Source organism: Pleurodeles waltl, chromosome 3_1 (genome assembly GCF_031143425.1).
Source record: "Pleurodeles waltl isolate 20211129_DDA chromosome 3_1, aPleWal1.hap1.20221129, whole genome shotgun sequence".
Classification (NCBI taxonomy): Eukaryota; Metazoa; Chordata; class Amphibia; order Caudata; family Salamandridae; genus Pleurodeles; species Pleurodeles waltl.
The window spans coordinates 700,452,889-700,469,057 of NC_090440.1; the positions used below are offsets into that span (position 1 = coordinate 700,452,889).

The 16,169-nt window shown below is 43.9% G+C and overlaps 1 protein-coding gene across 4 annotated transcripts in view; it reads right to left on the reverse strand.

The window, feature by feature from the left end:
- TMEM234 (transmembrane protein 234) overlaps window positions 1-16,169 on the reverse strand; it is a 163,921-nt gene that overhangs the window by 76,625 nt on the left and 71,127 nt on the right. For all 4 annotated transcript variants that reach the window (XR_011201406.1, XR_011201405.1, XM_069223355.1 and 1 more), the window contains exon 3: window positions 2,020-2,086. Coding sequence is in view for 2 of the 4 variants with exons in the window: in XM_069223355.1 (XP_069079456.1) it covers window positions 2,020-2,086 (67 nt within the window). In the remaining 2 variants the exon portion in view is untranslated. The remainder of the gene's footprint in view (window positions 1-2,019; window positions 2,087-16,169) is intronic.

Here is a 16,169-nt window from a genome sequence, read left to right on the forward strand (position 1 = left end):
CCAGAAGGCCTGACAGACATATCATCCCTTCACAACCTCAGGCACACGGAGTGGCCTACAAAGCCTTCGACAGGGCATAAAGAACGCAACTGAGCCATTTCCCTAAGTGCAGTACATTGCTTACTCATCTGAGTGGTGGAAGGCCACAGAAAAAAACATAAACGTTGCAGCCATTCATGTCTTGTTTATTGCTCTAGGTATAATTTTAGAGACCAGACACTGCATTGGCCACATTCTTCCCTTCCACACTCATTGCCCCTGCTTTAGGTCAATCAGATCAGAAGTGAAGTGATGGCAGAGGCAATAGCCAGCCCCCTTTTGTGCCAGGACCCTGCAGTGATGCTTCTCTAGTGTTGCGGGCACACACTAAGTAATGAACTGCTTGGAGCAGTAAGATACATGCAAAGCACTCCAAGACATGCCGGTCTCTCCCTCATGTAGAACCAAGACCCATTCAACCACAGGCCCGTTCTGCCATTTAGGTCATCAAAGTGTTAATCGGATATACTGTCACAAACGGCTGTCTCTTGCTCAATATGGTTCTAGTTTTGCATTGCACAGTGCAGTACAGACACTGCAGTGATCTGGCATATTGGGCAGACTGGGTACCAAAATGAAAGGGTACCAGTGCAGCTCTGGTTAACAATCCCCTCTAAAATAGCTGTGCAGTAATTACAAAGTCACATTTAATGGGAAAAAAACAAAAACACTATTTCAAGGAATTGCTGAAGGGATCTATCTCTGCTATCATAGAAACACTTAAAGAGACATAGCATAACTAAGTACTCAATAATCACTGGATCAGAGACAGAAGAGAAGGAAATCCTACACTCACCATGGAAACAACTAATAACAACGAGGAGCTCAAAGTAACCAGCATTAATGGCTTGAACATTATACACTTTATATCAAATTCCAATAAAGTTAAACTTAGAATTATCATGTGAGAGCCAGTTTTTACTACTTCCTCAGCCTGTCGTTAAGACATTAGACTGTCTCATACTAACAACTCAGCAAATGAGACTGCTACTGCACAACTGGACTTGTGTCCTATGTACCATTCAGAAGGTCATCACAATATATTAAATAGGCAGAACATCTTGAAATCGTCACGCTGATTTGAGGAATGTTGCTGAATAAATTCACAAAACATATTAGGTATTGAGTTTATTTGTGATCAAGACGAGGGCAATAAAATTACATGCGCCATGTGTATCACCAACATCTGGCCTACCAAAATTTAGTCCAAGAAACTTGAGTTGGCAAACTGGGGAGTAATACTACGACCTGTTACCACAAGAAAATACCCACACATATTATAACAAGGGATATGAAGACATCCCCAGATACCGGGCTCGGAGCCTATAAAGATTTTCTAAACGTCTGACACCCTTCTGCCTAATAAAGCTGACAACCTACAAGCCAACAAATGACCTAGAAGCCATGAGATAGATTTCATATTCTATACTCAATGAAAATCAAGTAGAATGCCCCCCTTGCCTATTGGGGACCATTCAGATAAGCTCATGGAATTGTGCGAGTTGAATTGACAATTAAAGAGAGCAGAGCAGATCAGATCTAATCTCTTTACTAGCAACATATCAAATTATTTGTCCACACAAAACCTAGAAAACGGTGGATAGTCATATTTCAAGTTTCATGGTTTTTTAAATTCTACCTTTAAAGAGTCGAATGGGAAGACCAAGTGAGGCCATCTCTATCCTAATTACAATAAGACAGATATGAGTTAGCCCAACCTGCCATTGTAGGGACTCCATAGAGGTATTATGATTTTCTTATACCTATGGTTTGCCACAAAACTGTGGAATGTTGTTAAAGAATGTTCATACTGATTCATGTTGCCTCTCAAGGATGGAAAGCAATGCCATTGTGCATATTTCTAAAACTGTGAATATTTCTAAAATCTGCAGGGGCAGTGGATACTTTTCTACTGTAATGAAATACTGTTAGCATACTAGGAACTGAAGAAATGTGGAGGCCATGATACGTTTGACTTACCTGAAGATGCAAGCGTGAAGTAATAAAGAAGAGACCCACACTGGTTCAACAGGAATGGTATCAGACACTGTAAGAAAAACATAAGGAGGTTAAAGGTTCTGGGAACGTAACAAAGAGCTGGGAGATGCTCTCCAGCATAGGTCCACCATCAATGCCCCCCTTTACCTCAAATCCACCCTGGGACTTTACCCTGCCATATGCAAAGTTTTTTTTGTTTTTTAAATCTGTTTATTAATTTTCATCCATTATTTTACAGTGGGGTTTACATATCACAAATTATTATAATATCAGATCTTCTTATATCTGGTACATCTCTTTGTCCACAAGATACATCAACAGATCTCTTATACATCATTCAAAAAGAAAGTTAACAATGGTACGCCATTTGGAAATTAAATTGTTCATGAATAATCTCGACATGTGTCTGACCAATTGAGGAGGGGGTATCCCGATGGAGGGGGGACGGAGGAGAGGGCAGGGGTGGGGTGTAGGGGGAGAGAGGAATAAGCATTCAGTCGCCAGTCGCGGGGGGAGCTAGGAGAGGAAGCAGGAGATTACACATAAAGGTATGGGGCGAGATCGGTTGTTCAATATATCGGGATCTTAGGTATGGTAGTGCTTGACATGGTAACAGACTTTTGGTAGTGTATCCACGGTTCAAGGGGGTCTGGAGTCATCTTTTTGTTCGAGTTGCTCTGTGAGGGAGTCCCATATTTCTAGCTCCTTGATCTCCATTCCACTGTCTTGTAGTGTGTGTAACACCTGTGTTTCTGCCTTAGCCCAATGTAACATCTCTGACGTCCAACGGTGTATGTCTGGGGCGCTGGGCGATGTCCATTGTATTGCTATTAAACATTTAAGTAAAATAAATGTGAGGTCAGTGCATCTGTGTCTTTGTTTGTCTTTTCCTCGTCTTGGGAGTACCCCTAAGAGGCAGGACTCCGGGGTAGGGACCAAGGGTAGTCCCATCCAGATAGCGGTCTGCATCATCACTTCTTGCCATATACGGAGCATCGGAGGGCAGCTCCATGTCATATGTAGGAAATCCGCCTCCAGCGTTCCGCATCTTGGGCAGTCTGGATTGGATTGTGGGAACATTCGTTTCAACCTGGCTGGAGTCGGATATGTCTGGTGTAAGTAATTAAGTTGTGTGTATCGGAAACGATCATTGCACGATACCTCTTGTGTAGTTGCCAGAGCAGTGTTCCACTTCTGTGTGGTTAGAGGTGCCATCAGGGACGCCTCCCACCTGGTCTTGGCTTGTGTCTGCGCTTCTTCTGGGTAATCCTGCAGTATCATGTATATCCGGGCGATATCTGATTACTCACCAGCCCCCAGCAATAACTCATGGAGTATCGTCGAGGTTTGAGGCTCACTATTATTGTTGCCCGATGTATTGCGCACTACTTGCTGTAGCGCTCTGTGCGCTAGAAATTCGCCCCTGCCTAATTCTAACGTATCAGCTAGTGTCTCGTACGACAGGAGGCGTCCCTCCTCGAATATATTTCCGATAGGATGGACGCCTTTAGTGACCCAGGTAGTTAAATTGAACTGTCCTTTTATACTATTTAATCCCGGAGCGGCTAGTAATGGTATTCTAGGTGAATACGGCGGTGTACGTCCCTTCATCATCACGTATCGGCGCCATATCCATTCCGCCACCTCCATCAGTATATTGATGCATTGCAGTGAATTTTCTCGGCCAACGAGGCAATTTAATAAGTTCGATTGACCTAGCACAGTGTTCACCATTCGCCCCTCTGAGTCGTGTGGGTTACGCATCCAGTCCATGATCCAATGTATTTGTGCTGCTGCATAGTACAGCTCGAACTGAGGCACGCCCATCCCTCCCTTCTCTAGCGGCATATACATTTTGGTGAGGGCCACCCGGTGTTCCACGTAAGGTGTGTTAGTAGGCTATTTAGTGACGCGAAGTAGTTCTTAGGGAGTTTGATCGGCAAAGCCGAGAAATATTACATGATTCAGGGTAGTATTATCATTTTAGCTATTGCCACTCTCCCCATGGGTGAGAATGGCAGTGAGCACCAAAAGGGCATCGAGCCCTTTATGGATCTGATCGTTCGGTCTAGATTCCCCTCTCTGATGTCCAATTCATCGTGATATATTTGTACCCCTAAGTATTTGAAGGTGGTATAACACCATTGTAGATTGTGTGTGGATATTGGTTCTCTCTGGGGATGCAGGATTGCTTGCATCGGGAACAGACATGATTTCGCCCAATTTACTCGCAGTCCTGATATGTCTCCGAATTTATCTAATAGTTGTAGTAGGTCCGGCAAGGATTCCAATCAGTTACGAAGGTATATTAATGTATCATCTGCATACAAGGAGACGACCTTGTGTTCGTTCCCGTCTGGGATTCCCCAGTTCGGCGCCTCATGTCGCAGTCGCTCTGCGAGTGGTTCAATAGCCAGTGCGAACAAGAGTGGCGACAAGGGGCATCCCTGTCTAGTTCCTCTGCCTATTGTGAATCTTTCAGAGATTGTGCTGCCTGTTTTTACTCTGGCTTTCGGGTCCGCGTACAGCGTTGTGACCCAGCGTATAAATGTAGTTCTAAAGCCCATGTGTTTCAGGGCTTCCATCAGGTATGGCCAGCCTAGTGTATCAAACGCTTTTCCCACATCTATGGAAACCGATGTTCGTGTGTGTGGTCTAATTTCGGGGTTTCAGCTATTAATCTTAATAGGCATCTTATATTTGTGTGGGTACTGCGGCCGGGTATGAAGCCGGATTGATCCGGGTGGATTAGTGTTGGCATCAATGGGAGAAGCCGATTTGCCAGCACTTTTCCTAGCAATTTACAATGGGAATTCAGTAAAGACAGGGGTGGATAGGACCGGACATCCAGTGGGTCACGCCCTTTTTTGTGTAGGATTACTATGACTGCTTCCCGTTGTGATTCTGGGAGGTGGCCACGCTCATATGCTTCTTTCAGCATTTCTAGATATGGTGTTATCGTTTGCATTGCGAAAACCTGACAATACTCTGCCGGGAGCCAATCCCCCCCTGGAGCTTTATTATGAGCCATTTGTTTCAAAGCGTGCTGGATCTCGTCCAGCTCTATGGGCTTCTCCAGATCTTGCAATTGTGGCTCCGTCAACTGAGTTAATTGAATTGTCTGAAAGAACTCCCTCATCTGCTCTTTGGGTGTGGGGGGGACCTGGACTGTATAAAGTGGCGTAGAATTTCCTAAAGGCCTCATTGATGTCCTGTTGTGTATTTATGATGTTTCCTTCATCTAACCGTAGAGCGTTTATAGTGTGTTGTTGTTGTTGTCCTCCCTTCACCAGCCAGGACAACAACCTGCTGGCGCGATCCCCCTCGGCATGTAATCGTGCCGTGAAGTGTCGGTAATCAAATTTATGTAAACGCGTTTCAGTTTCGACCCATTGTTTTTTCAGTTCACTCGTATTCCCCCGTACCTTCCGTTCCTATCCATCGTCCTTTCCGCCTCCCGTAGTCTCTTCTCGATATTACTCAGTTCTGCATTTAGTGTTTTACGAGCTCCGCCAGTTGCCGCCATGCATATACCTCTTATTACTATCTTGTGTCCGTCCCATTCCACTGCCCTTGATGTTGCCGAGTTTGTATTTATTTTAAAATATGAGTCTATTTCCTCTGCTATCTCAGTTCTGAAAGGGGGGATCTCTCAGCAGGGAGGGCTGTAATCACCAGGTAGGAGTGCGCATGGTCAACCTGCCCCATTTTACTGATGCCATCAATGGGCAATGGTCTGATATAGTTTTAGCTAAATATGATGCCTTGACTAAGGATTGAGTTAATTCACTCGAACATAGTAGCAGGTCTATCCGAGTGTAGAGTTGGTGTACCGGGGAGAAGAAGGAGTATTCCCTATCTGCGGGGTGTAACCTCCTCCACACATCATGTAACCACCTTTCTGTCAGCCATATCTGTAGCAGTTGTGAGAGTCTTCTACTCTGAGCGCCCTCGAGTGGGAGGTGAGATCGGTCCACATTTATGTCTGGTACGCAATTGAAATCTCCCCCCCCCATATGTTGGGTATTGATGGGTCCCCTGATAGAGCTGCATAAGTAGATAGCAGGAAATCACCCTGCTTGATATTGGGTGCGTATATTCCTGTTATGGATAACTGTTTCCCATCTAATACTCCTCTCAGATGGAGATACCTCCCGTCCTTATCTATTTGTTTGTGTTGAACTGTGAAAGGTATCCCGGAAGTTATCCATATTAGTACTCTATGTCGATGTTTCCGAACCATAAATCGTACCCGTCCACTGTCTGCCTATTCTACCCAGTTCGTCAGTCGTGAGATGGGTTTCTTGGAGTATTGCTATATGTATTGAATGGCGTTTGAGATGATTATATATTCTGCAACATTTGGCGGTATGGGCCATCCTCCTTACGTTCCAGGTTAGGAAGTTATATGTGGCCATGATATTGAATTAATCCCCCACCATGGCCCCCCCCCCCACCAGTCATCAGTCGCCGTTGGCGCAATGTCCCCTCCCTCATCCCCTCCCCCCCTAACCATATGCAAAGTTAAAGGACTTTAACCTGATTCATGCAAAGCCCAAAGACTTGTTCCCAATTCATGTAAAGCCACAAAAGTCCTCTCCTAAATTGGAAAAAGTTCCAAGAGCTTGCCCTGACGCAGGTAAAGACCCAGCAGTTTACCCTTACTCATGCATAGCCTCAAGGATTTGCCCAGATGCAGGCAAAGCCTCAAGAATTACCCTAACACAAGGAAAGCCTCTAGACTTTAGCTCAACTCAACAAAGCTCCAAGATATTAGCCTTATTCAGACAAAGCCATACTACTTTGCTCAGATTCAGGCAACACCCCAAGACACTGCTCTCACAAAGGCAAATCCCCAAGAGCTTACCACATAATATGTAAAGTCATAAAATGTACTCAAATTCTGGCAGCTACTCAACACATTTTACGGTCTGAGGAAATATCCAGAAACTTGACAAAACTCTGTGCAAAATCATAAAACAGTGCCCCAGCTCACCCAAAGCCACTACATTGCTTGAGACCATCCCATTCAAGTGCATCAGCACAGCTCTCATGGCTGTCAATCAAAATGACTTAATGACACAGTATCTAATGATGAAAATTAAATTGGGCGGAGAGGTCTAAAGGAGGAAGATGGGGCCACTTAAGCCCAAGAACTGGAGCCCCTGGCTACCCTGACCAGCTTGTGACATCCTTGTTTTTGCTTCTCACATGTTGATTGTCTGATAATAGTCTATTTAATCACTAGATAAATATTTACTTATCCTGCATGTCTGATGGTGTGTTGTTGGTGAATTACAGGTCGATAGGAGCCGACAACAAATTCTCGCGAGGACTTGGCGAGTTAACAGGACAATGCAGAAAAGTCAAGGCCACCGTTGAGATGGCCATATATGGTCTCTGCTCAGAAGATGGCCCTAAGTAGGGCAGATCTCATCTGTGGCCTATATAGAAGGCGGTATATGACATTCCATCTTAACCTGTCTTTGAGCATCATGAGGATGTGAATAGCTTGCAGCATTCTGTCCAGGTAAGTACATTAGTTGTCACAACCTAGGGAAACCAAGATGCAAATCTTTGGATGAAAGAAGACAGGGCTGCCTTTTCATTTTAATGTTGATAGCCTGCAGTAGTGTATGCTATGCTGAAGGAGGGGCAGGTAAGAACAAGTTGTCAAAGGAAATGTGACTGCAACTGGCACAAGCACAAAGACCACTCTATTGTCCTTAGCAAGTAGGAGTAAACCTAACATTGGCCTCCTATTAGATGTATTCACTAGCCACACACAGAGTCCCTCACAAAGACACTTGCTTGGCTCAATAATGAAACTGTTGACACACTACTGATGTTAATAGTATTATTTTCATATCCAGAACAAGACTGAGCCCAGGACCCAAACTGTCAGAGCAAAACACTACATATAGGAAGCTATGTAAATAAAGACTGAAATAGAGACTAAGCTGGAAGTCAAAACATTTGTACTAGTGCCTTAGTGGGTTGACTGAAGACCTCAAAGTAGTACATTGATTTTGAAGTCAATGAATATCCCATAAATGACAGACCAATGGCAAAAATGATTACCAGGTCGCTGAGGAAATCAGACATTAACCAAAGTTCATGTTAGATTGAAGTTCAAGGGAACCAAGATCAGGGGCACCAGGGTGCTACAGCTACTCTGAGAGCCCCCTTAATGGCCGAGCCCCAAAGGGAAGTATGATTACAAACATAAAAAAATAATACACATCATGAAAAGATTAAGCACATGTTTCCCCCTCTTGGACCTCTATGAGGCCTAGATAAATGAAGATCCATGGGCTGAGGGTGGGTTTACTAAAGTCAGATGCTAATCAACAGGAGAGTTACATTGATGAAAAAAGTGTGCCAGAAGTAGTCAGCCTAGTCAGTCCTCTGACTGAGACTCATGATGGGAAGACCTGATAGATCATTCCACCGATAACTAGTCGTTCTAGCCATAGTATCCCTCTAACAAACTACCTTTAATTTTTATATCCCAGACTAACACAGATTCCTTTACCAGAAAAACAAATACAAACACACAAATTAATTCTTACATGTGATTATCTCACACACGTTTTACTCTCTCCCATGACTTGTTTCCTTTCACACTGCTGCCCTTGCCACTCAAATGCCTAAGGATAGCTGCTCCACCAACCAGTGTGGCATGAGTGTCTTAGGGCTGCTCCACCTATTCACAATGTTCAGACTACATACTGTGTCTCTGGGTGGTTCACTTCTTCTCCCCTTCCAAGCGATTAAGGTTGCTTTGGAGCTACATTTAGCACTGAACAACAGCCATCATAATATAACACAGCATGGCATATCATAACATGTCTGTACTCAATCTAAAAGCTCAATGTTTGTAGATGAGCTGCCCCACCCAAGCACCACCAAGGACCAACCCTGTCTGTTGTATACAATCTGATTGTTACCCATAAGGAAATAAGTTGGGCAAAGTTGGTTAACCTGAACACTGTGAGATTCAGAAGGCGTTGTTTGCCTTAGATAAACATAATACTCGGCTAAATCAGAAATTGTGTCCATAGTGAGAACATCTGCTTGAGTGGAAGAGGCACTAACCAACATAAGAGTGGCATTTAACAGAATAAATTAAGCATTCCCGACAATAAAGAAGGAGTAGAAAGCAACAATCTAAACAAATTCATCTACATTTAACATAGAAATCTCTTCTGAAAACGGAATTAATATCATTTTGTCAAAGAGATACAACTAGCACCTAAATTACTTTTCAAAAACAGGAAAGGCACAGACACACAAATGTTTTGTTGTTTTTTTCCTGGGGGATTTCTTCTCACATTTTCCAACATGCCACAACAAACACTCTGGCTCACGTTGATGAAGAGACCACTAGCTACTGTCAATCACAAAAGCGGCTTAATCACAACTGCATGAAAACAAACGTTTGGAGCAGTGGAAACTAATTTAACCATTCAGAAATGAACTGCTAAGATACAGAATAAAGTGGAAAAATCTCCTGAATATCACATCGCTCCAATAGTCAAGACAGAAGGTATTTATGTCACGGGCTTCTTAAAGTAAGTGGTAGGGATAAATGTACTCTATTTACGAGCAATTTTCACATATTAGAAGTGAGATGCAGTTTCGTAGTGTTAAAACTGGTTTTGTCACAGTTAGTGGGGGCTACCATGCACAGCGTCCTCAGAGGCTACCCAACTGCATCTTAAGCAGAGGGTGATTCCTTATGAGTATGAGAGCAATTAGGGGTGGTTAATGGGTACAAAAGGGATTAGTTTGAAGTAGGTAGAGGGGTGGACAAAGAAGATAGCGATGGAGCAGTTTCAAACTTTGGGTTTGAGAAATTGTATTTCTAAATTACTGCAAAAGTAAAGTGGTGGCCTGAGAAAGACGGGAGTCACTGCAGGTTTCTAGAACCAGTAGTAGACAATCTATTACTCAAAATTAGATGTGGCTTACTTGAAAAAGATTGAACTACTCAAATTGCTGCCACCATGTCAGATGCCACTGAATTAGATGCAGCCATGAAGATATTATTACTGAAACATAGCTAAATGGAAAATCTGCCAGTGTGGATATTCTAAGGGAGGAACTGCAAAGGCATAATCTGGTCACATTACCTCAAATCTGATATTAAAAGGGGTTGCCCTGGGTCATTAATCACATGATGATATAATTGAGATGGAATTGCGACTGGACATTATCTCAAACCATGGTATTTGCAAGGGGTTGTCCTGGCTCATTCATCACATGATATAATTTTGGAGGAACTGAGTTTGGATGTTACCTCAAACCTTGATGTTTGCAAGGGATGGTCCGGGCTCATTCATCACATGACGATATAATTGTGATGGAACTGAGCTTGGAAAAATCAGCTCTTCAGCATTTTGGGTAGTTTACAGTAACGGGTACCATGCCATCATGCAACTGAAGTATATAAAGTAACCAACAATGCTTTTTTGAATACCTGTGCCTAATTGTGTCACGTAGGCTCTTAATATTCTAATGAGACTACTGGATTTGAGCGGCAGAATCGTCTGTGGTGTGGGATACGGAGTCTTAACCCACCACAGGTGACACCTGTCGCCCCAATTCGGGTTTTGCTCCGGCTAACTAGCAGTGCCTCATCTCTACCCAAGAGCAGGGATGATTGGACAGCCGAGCGCATGACACAATTGACTCCTCAGGGAAATCGTGGCCACTCAGATCTCATCTGTTTCTCAGTTACATTAGTCTCACATATACAATGACAAGCAGAGGCAGTATATGTTTCAATATGATTTTAATGAAGCGACTGCATCTTAGACAATAAAGCGTGTACTGCAATAACCAGGATGATAAAGCATGACAGGATTAAAATTGAGACCAGGAGAGTGAAGCATAGAAATAACACTACCATATTGTCACTAGAGTCAAAAGACTAATTTCTACCTAGGCTATATTAGATCACAGCATGTTAAGCTCTAGTTCTGCCCTTCAGGTTCCCCTGGGAAGACATCATCCCCCATACCTGAGCAAAGGTCTGAAGTCTGCATAAGCAGCTGTAGCGAAGCGTTCAGCAATCAGCATACAGTTGTGGTCTTCTGGCTGGAATCTCCCTCTAATGTGTTTATGACAGGGAAGTGTTTTTGTAATAAAACAGCTGATGTTCTGAGAAAATGTCCCTAGATAAGGATGTGAATGTTTCTATGAACACCAGAGACAAACCGTTACCACATTTTACCAGCAACCTATCTTACTGCAGGCTTGAGAGAAGCACAGAGCAAACAAGAATGTCTTGTGTAAGATCGTAGTGCTGACCTAGGCAAAGAACAGCTAGATAGAGAGAAATAAAACAAGAACACAAAATGTGGCTATTGTTAAAATAATAAACGAAAGCTGAATAAAATATATCTAGGTTAAAGTGCACAGTGGCAGGCCTAGAGTGGTAAAATAACGTGCATGGAGCTATAACTAAAATGGCTACACAACACCCTCCTCTTGCCGGTTTAAAGGTGGTTCAAAGCCTAATTATGTCCTTAAAGAAATTTGCGATTCCAGTAGTACTGGATGCATTAAATAGTTGTCCCACGAGCTCACCAAAGTGTCTCGGAAAGTTGGTACTTAAAAGGGACTGTATCTCTGCTGATGACCTTGCCACCTGAAGTGCATAGGTATCGCGTGCAGATGTGAGCGCCACATGTTTTTGGAACAGTAAAGCCTTGAGCCTGCTCAACTTGTCAAAATTCTCATTAGAAGTAGCAATATGGGGCCAAATGTCAGCGACCTCTCTTTGTCTAGTGGGAAGAAAGAGTACGTTCCGGCAACATGTAACAATCTTAGAGACCGAAACAACATAAACGATTCAGGCTTGCATCCCACAACAGTCTTCACTATTGAGGAGAACATAGCTGCCATTTGAAAGCGCAATGAACGCAGCCCTAATCAAGGGGACTGGAACTCCCTTCAGATAACAAGCCAAGTTCTCTGCAGAAGCGTTACATGCCCCGTGCAAGGACAGCTGTTTACAAACCACTAAATGGCTGACAGAAGTCTTGCATTCATTACCGCTAAGAAAGACCTCTTTCATGCCACTGAGACATTTGTACGAGAAAGGCAGCTCCCACACCTCATGGATGTAACTATCTCCCAGCCTTTCATATCTGCCTACCGGATTGTGTTTTAAAAAGGACGTGAACTGGAGTGTTGAAATTGTCAGATTAATGACCCCTTGTATGAACCATTCAGTAGATGGTTTTTCAGCCACAGTAAAAGGTAAACTTTTCTAACTTTTCGATGTCTAACATAACTTAAGTCGCTTCTTTCTTAGCCATTAGTTGTTAAGTTAAATGTAGAAAATATGTCCCTTGTGCTAATATGTTGCCAGGGAAAGCGACCTGCTCTCAATGTTTGAAGTGCCCAACCCAACTGCATTATGGACCTCAGTTGACTCTGTCCATGGTGTAAAGAAGACATATCACTTTGTATTATGTCTATTGCAGAGGAAACAATGTTGTTTAATGTGTATACCCGGTCGAACAGGGTATTAATCCCATTATCTACAACAGCTAATGCCTTCTGTAAGTTTTCCAGATTCTATTTGCCTTAACCGGGCAGCAGCTTCTTGTTGTGAAAGCTTCCAAATTTCATTATATACTGCGTATAAGAAGCGCTTTCTGTGTTGTTTTCTGGGGCCTAAAAGGAAGTCCTGTAAATCAGTGTTATTAGACAGGAGACTGAGGTGTTCTCTAACAGCATCTAGTGAGGAACTCTTCAACCATTGCTGGCACAGTTTCCCTACACTGTATGTTGTTACTATACCTGCATGTTCGGATGATACATAGCGAGGGTCCTGCCTAATAGTTCTAAAACCCCAGTGGAGTTTATAAAATGTTTATGACACCCATTGGTATCTATTGGCCACAATAACCACCCGCCAGGACGTGACAGTGAAGTATTAAACGTGCCATTCTGGACCCATTCATGGAGCTGATCTTCAGTTGGATTTATATATTTTTGCCACTTGTGAAATTTCGCATGGGCAGGTATACTGGGTGCATTCAATTCCTTAATCTTTGCTCAGCTTAAACAACTTGTTTGTTGTACAGTTTCATTTAAAAATATCATTTGAACAGGTATCAGGCATGCTCTAAAAAAAAGCTTCCTTCCCCCTTATTTGCCAATTTCGTGTTCCCCACACACTTTTTAAGTCAATTGACTTCAGCCAATACTCATAGCCTTCTATAGCCAACCGGGAAACAAAGGAATCCGAATAAATGAATGATGTATCTGTCAATAATATATGTACATTTTCCATGGATGGCAATTTAAAATAATATGACTCAGCATTTTTAACATTGTGCCCAGAAAAATATGAGAACTTTTCAGACTATGGGGGTCATTCTGACCCTGGCGGGCGGCGGTTGCCGTCCGCCTGGCGGGAACCGCCATTTGGCCGCACCGCGGTCAAAAGACCGCTGGTGCCATTTCAACTTTCCCGCTGGGCCGGCGGGCGCTACCCAAGGTAGCGCCCGCCGGCCCAGCGGGAAATGCCTGCAACACTGAAGCTGGCTCCGAATGGAGCCGGCGGTGTTGCAGGCGTGCGACGGGTGCAGTTGCACCCGTCGCGCTTTTCACTGTCTGCTATGCAGACAGTGAAAAGCATGCTGGGTCCCTGTTAGGGGGCCCCTGCACTGCCCATGTCAGTGGCATGGGCAGTGCAGGGGCCCCTAGGGGCCCCTAGACACCCGTTACCGCCAGCCTCTTCCTGGCGGTGACAACCGCCAGAAACAGGCTGGCGGTAAGGGGGTCAGAATCCCCATGGCGGGGCGGATTTGCCCAGCCGGGGGTAAACCAGCGGGAAACCGCCGGCCCCGGTTTTCTGACCGCGGCTTTACCGCCGCGGTCAGAATGGGCAAGGAAGCACCGCCAGCCTGTTGGCGGTGCTTCCGTCATTCGCGGCCCTGGCGGTCTTTGACCGCCAGGGTCGGAATGACCCCCTATGTTTTAGAACTCCCTTGTGGAGTCTTTGGGGTACTTGCTCTATGAATGAAATGGTGTCCATAGTAATTATATCAAAACATATCACCATAATTCTCTTTAGATTGATAAACATCTTCACTTTCAAATACAGTATAACACTGCAATTCAGTCATCATAGAATCAACCGTTTTCACATCCTAGTCATCAGAAACAACTGCAGGTATTCTTACATCATTCACTGAAAGTTTAAACACATATGGTATTTGGACGACCGCTGTGGGGACATATAAATCAAATATTACTTTATCCCAAACAATCCCATCAGGAATTGGTATAGCAGAAACGTTTACAAAAGACAAGTCTCTGTGGACATTGTGTGAAGAAAAATGGGGTTTTAGGACCTCATCCACCAGCTCAACTGTTGATTTTTCAGGAAGAAAATGACTATGTATTAATAAAAAGAATGTTATGACAAAACCAATCCAAAGGAGGAAAGCTAGTACAGTCAAAAAAAGCCATAGATAGTTCCATGGGAAAATAAGGTAATTTGTTTTAAGCCAGTTTATCAAGCTTACGTGTTTTTGACAGTTCAGATGTAGAAGAGGTGAATGAGTCCGAAAAGGTGTTGTTGATGTCGGCAAAGTATCCAGAAGCAGTTCGTTAAAAAACTGGAGCCGTGTCTGTAGGTGAAGAACCGATGGGGGGTTTCTGCGGTGGTTCAGAATAAATGACGCCATCTGTCTGTGTTGAAGTTGTGTCAAATCGATCAGTTATTTCTGTATTATTTGTTGAAACAGATGTCAGTGAAACTAATGCAAGATCATTTTCCACCCTCCCCAAGCTCAGAGAGGTGTCAGTGTTGCTGCTCACAACTTGTAGAGGGACTTCTTGACCAGTAGTGAGAGGGATTCGGGAACTACTGGCTGTTCCCCTTGGTTGGCTGTGCATTTTTGGCCACATGGTGTAACTTGACATTGTCGATAGATACAAAGGGGTTTTCTTTAGCACCAGCCAACGGTGGTAGAATGACTGTTCTGATACCGTGTATTCCAAAGACTGGGACCGGTGCATGATAGGAAGGACCAAACTCCCTTTTCACAGCAACCTTTTCACGTACTAGATCTCCAACTTTAGGAATCCAGCCGGTAGGTGTTACTGGTACATCCTTAATTCCTGTGGAGGCAGCACTGGCAGATGCATTGTCGTCGCGGAACTGTTGTAATTCCTGTAAGATAGCAACATGTTGATTTATGTCAAAGGGTGTTTCTGCCGCCTCCTCGCCAGGACCATCAAGTTCTGGAACATATTTTTGAGTTCTGAACAGGCAACTCTTATGAAGTACGAACCCACAGGGACCTTCTAGGCAGATTGTTAAGTGCTCTCTGGACTCCATACAGGTGGTTAAGCCAACTACGACCTGTACCCAAGACTCTGGCTGTTAAGGACTGCTTTAAATCACAGTTTATTCGCTCCACGACACTATTTCCCTCGGGATGAAATGGAGATGAGTAATGGAGTTGGACCCCTAACAAAGCCATGGCGTCCCTGAATGCCCTTAAGACGAAAGCTGGGCCCTGGTCCGAGTGGAAAGCTCCAACTGCATATGTACTGATAAAGACTCGCAAATCTTTTATAACAGTCTGAGCGTTAGCCGAGCGTTGTGGCCACACCCATAGAAATCTGGAGCAAGAGTCAACAGCCACTAAAATGTATTTATATGCACTGTTCAGTGTTAGGGGACCACAATGGTCCAAGTACACACATTGCAATGGTTTGCCGGATATTAGGAGGGGTGCCTGCGGTGGGCGTTAGGCAGTGGAAACCTTAATTTGTTGACAGATGTCACAACAAAGGACATACTGTTTGGCCTGTGTGTATAGACCTGGCCACCAATAACATGCTTGCAACAATGATACTGTAGCCGCCACACCAGCATGGGCAGATGCTGCCCCCTCATGCGCTGCTTAAATCAACTCTGATCTTATGTCTTTGTTGGGATTTACTTGAACCCCTACGCCTGGTATTACTACTTCGGTGTCCAGGAAGCCTCCCATTCAGTAGGAATATTTAGCAGGAAATGCTTTTAGATAGGGCATGCCTTCAGCCGTAGCTTTCACAGCAGCCCATATGTCATTGTCCGGTTTCGCTCTAGAGCG